General features: G+C 51.2%; 1 protein-coding gene across 1 annotated transcript in view; it reads left to right on the top strand.

The window, feature by feature from the left end:
* The window catches only part of asap1a (ArfGAP with SH3 domain, ankyrin repeat and PH domain 1a), a 24,620-nt gene that overhangs the window by 8,735 nt on the left and 13,508 nt on the right, over positions 1 to 2,377 (top strand). The window contains exons 11-15 of the mRNA XM_050075059.1: positions 618 to 725; positions 810 to 1,047; positions 1,234 to 1,395; positions 1,473 to 1,548; positions 1,639 to 1,703. Coding sequence (XP_049931016.1) covers positions 618 to 725; positions 810 to 1,047; positions 1,234 to 1,395; positions 1,473 to 1,548; positions 1,639 to 1,703 — 649 coding nt within the window. The remainder of the gene's footprint in view (positions 1 to 617; positions 726 to 809; positions 1,048 to 1,233; positions 1,396 to 1,472; positions 1,549 to 1,638; positions 1,704 to 2,377) is intronic.

The following is a 2,377-nucleotide window of genomic DNA, read 5'->3' as shown; positions in this document are numbered from 1 at the left end:
TTCCTCCAGGTGCTCCAGCTTCCTCCCACAGTCCAAAGACATGCAGGTTAATTGGTGACTCTAAATTGTCCGTAGGTGTGAATGTGAGTGTGAATGGTTGTCTGTCTCTATGTGTCAGCCCTGTGATAGTCTGGTGACCTGTCCAAGGTGAACCCCGCCTCTCACCCAGTGTCAGCTGGGATAGGCTCCACCCCCTGCGACCCCTAACAGGATTAGCAGTTACAGAAAATATATTAATTAATTAAGGTCAAAGGTCAGTGTGACCTCAAAAAACATGTTTTTGTCCATAACTGAAGAATTCATTCACTAATTCTGACCAAACTTGACACAAATATCTAACAGGATAAAATAATGAAGGTCAAAAGGTCGAAGGTCAGCTTGACTGTGACATCATCATGTTTTCACGTCATATCTCAGGAACAGAAGGGGAGACATTTGGTCAGATACTGAATTGGTGACTCTGGGAGGGGGCTGATTTGACCAATAGAGAAAGACCTTGGTGAAGGAGTGGGCGGAGTCTGCTGTAGATTCTAACGGTGAAGATGTATTTTAGAGCCACTGATATGAAGCTGTTGTGTCACTGAGTGGAAGATGAACACTTCCTGTCTGTCTCCCAGCTGGTGGAGGCAGTGTCCGGCAGGTTTAACCCTCACGTTCACGTTGAATACGACTGGAGCCTCCGACTGGACGAACTGGACGAGAGCGACGATGAACTGGACAATAAGGTAACACCAAGCAAACTGACAAATGACTGATGGTCTGTTGTTTATGACCTCCTGCTTCATGTTCTGGTGCTCCTCCTCCTGCAGCCCAGTCCAGTGAAGAAGGAGCGCTCCCTCCGTCCTCAGAGTTTCTGTCCATCCTCCAGTCTGTCCTCGCAGGAGAAGCTCTCTCTGCCAGCTTCCTTTGTTCCTCCTCACAGGGACAAGCAGCGTCTCTCCTACGGGGCGTTCACCGACCCCGTCTACAGCACCTCTGCTGACACGCCTCCGTCCCCAGGGCCTGACACCTCGGGACCTTCACCTGCTGCCAGAAGCCATGGCAGAGGTAAGACAAGGTGGTCCCAAATAAGGGGGGAGGAGCCAGGGGAGAGATAAGGGGAGGAGGAGGCATTGATGTTTTTTGGGTTTGTGTTCCAGCATCCCTTGATGTTAGTGAGCACTTCCTCCTCCTCACTGTGAACCAAAGAACCATTCAGTGTCATGTTATCTGTACTGTTGGTTCCTCCCCCAGGCCCTGTCACCGGCCCGCCCACCTCCCTGCCCCTCACGTCCCACATCAGTGGAGGAGGAGGAAGCTCCACCCTGAAGAAGAGACCCCCTCCCCCTCCACCTGGACACAAGCGCACCCTGTCTGACCCTCCCAGCCCAGTCCTGCAGGGAGTCGCAGGTAAAGGTAAGACTGCCTCTGTAGCACCGCACAACCCAAAACCCATCTGACCTCTGACCTCTGAGCACATTGCGTCCAACCAGGAAGTGAGCTGACCCCCCCACTGGGAAACAGGACGTCACCTGCCAACAAGTTTGAGAGAATCCAGCAGCAGCAGAGGTATTTATACTTTCTATCCTCAGAGTGGAATACACTCAGATACAAGTCCTATGGTGAAGATGACCTCTGACCTCTCCTCACCTTGTCCAGCGCCACCTCCAGTAACACCAAGTCCACACTGGGACCCAGAGTTCTGCCCAAACTACCTCAGAAAGGTGAGACAATGTCTGTTTGTATCAGCGGCCACCTGATGTCACAGCAGAGGTCGTATCTGTGTGATGTTGCTGCTGGTCTTTAGTCCTGTTTCCACCACAGGGACACAGTCTGTCTCTGCGTCTGCTGGTTCTCATGCTAAATGTAGGTCCTGCTCAGAGTCTGATGTTCAGAGTCTGATGTTCAGGGTCTGATGTTCAGGGTCTATCTTAATAGTTAGCGATGGCTTCTCCTGCTCTTTCTTGCTCGGTGTGCCAGATGTTCAGTTATGCCTCTGCCTCCTTTAGCAACAGTGGTAATTGTAACAAGTGTAGTTTATTTGCTGCGTTGGAGGCGAGGCTTAGTGAATTAGAAGCGCAGCTCCGCACCATGGAAGACCACTCGGTAGCTGCGGTAGTTAGCCAGCCCCCTGTAGCCAGCGTGGAGCCACTTAGCATAGCCTCCGCTAGCGGTCCCCCGGTAACACCCATTCAGCCGGGAGGTTGGGTAACTGTCCGTGAGAAGCGTAGTACTCCTGCTACAGAGACTGGATCACTTAATTGGCCTAAAAGGTTCTGCACTGAGCTGGTTTAAATCTTATTTATCTGATCGTTTTCAGTTTGTTCACGTTCATAATGAATCGTCCTTACGTACTAAAGTTTGTTTTGGAGTTCCGCAAGGTTCTGTGCTCGGACCA

Source organism: Epinephelus moara, chromosome 21 (genome assembly GCF_006386435.1).
Source record: "Epinephelus moara isolate mb chromosome 21, YSFRI_EMoa_1.0, whole genome shotgun sequence".
Classification (NCBI taxonomy): domain Eukaryota; kingdom Metazoa; phylum Chordata; class Actinopteri; order Perciformes; family Serranidae; genus Epinephelus; species Epinephelus moara.
The sequence above is the reverse complement of the archived record's forward strand: the minus strand, read 5'-3'. Positions and strand labels throughout refer to the sequence as shown.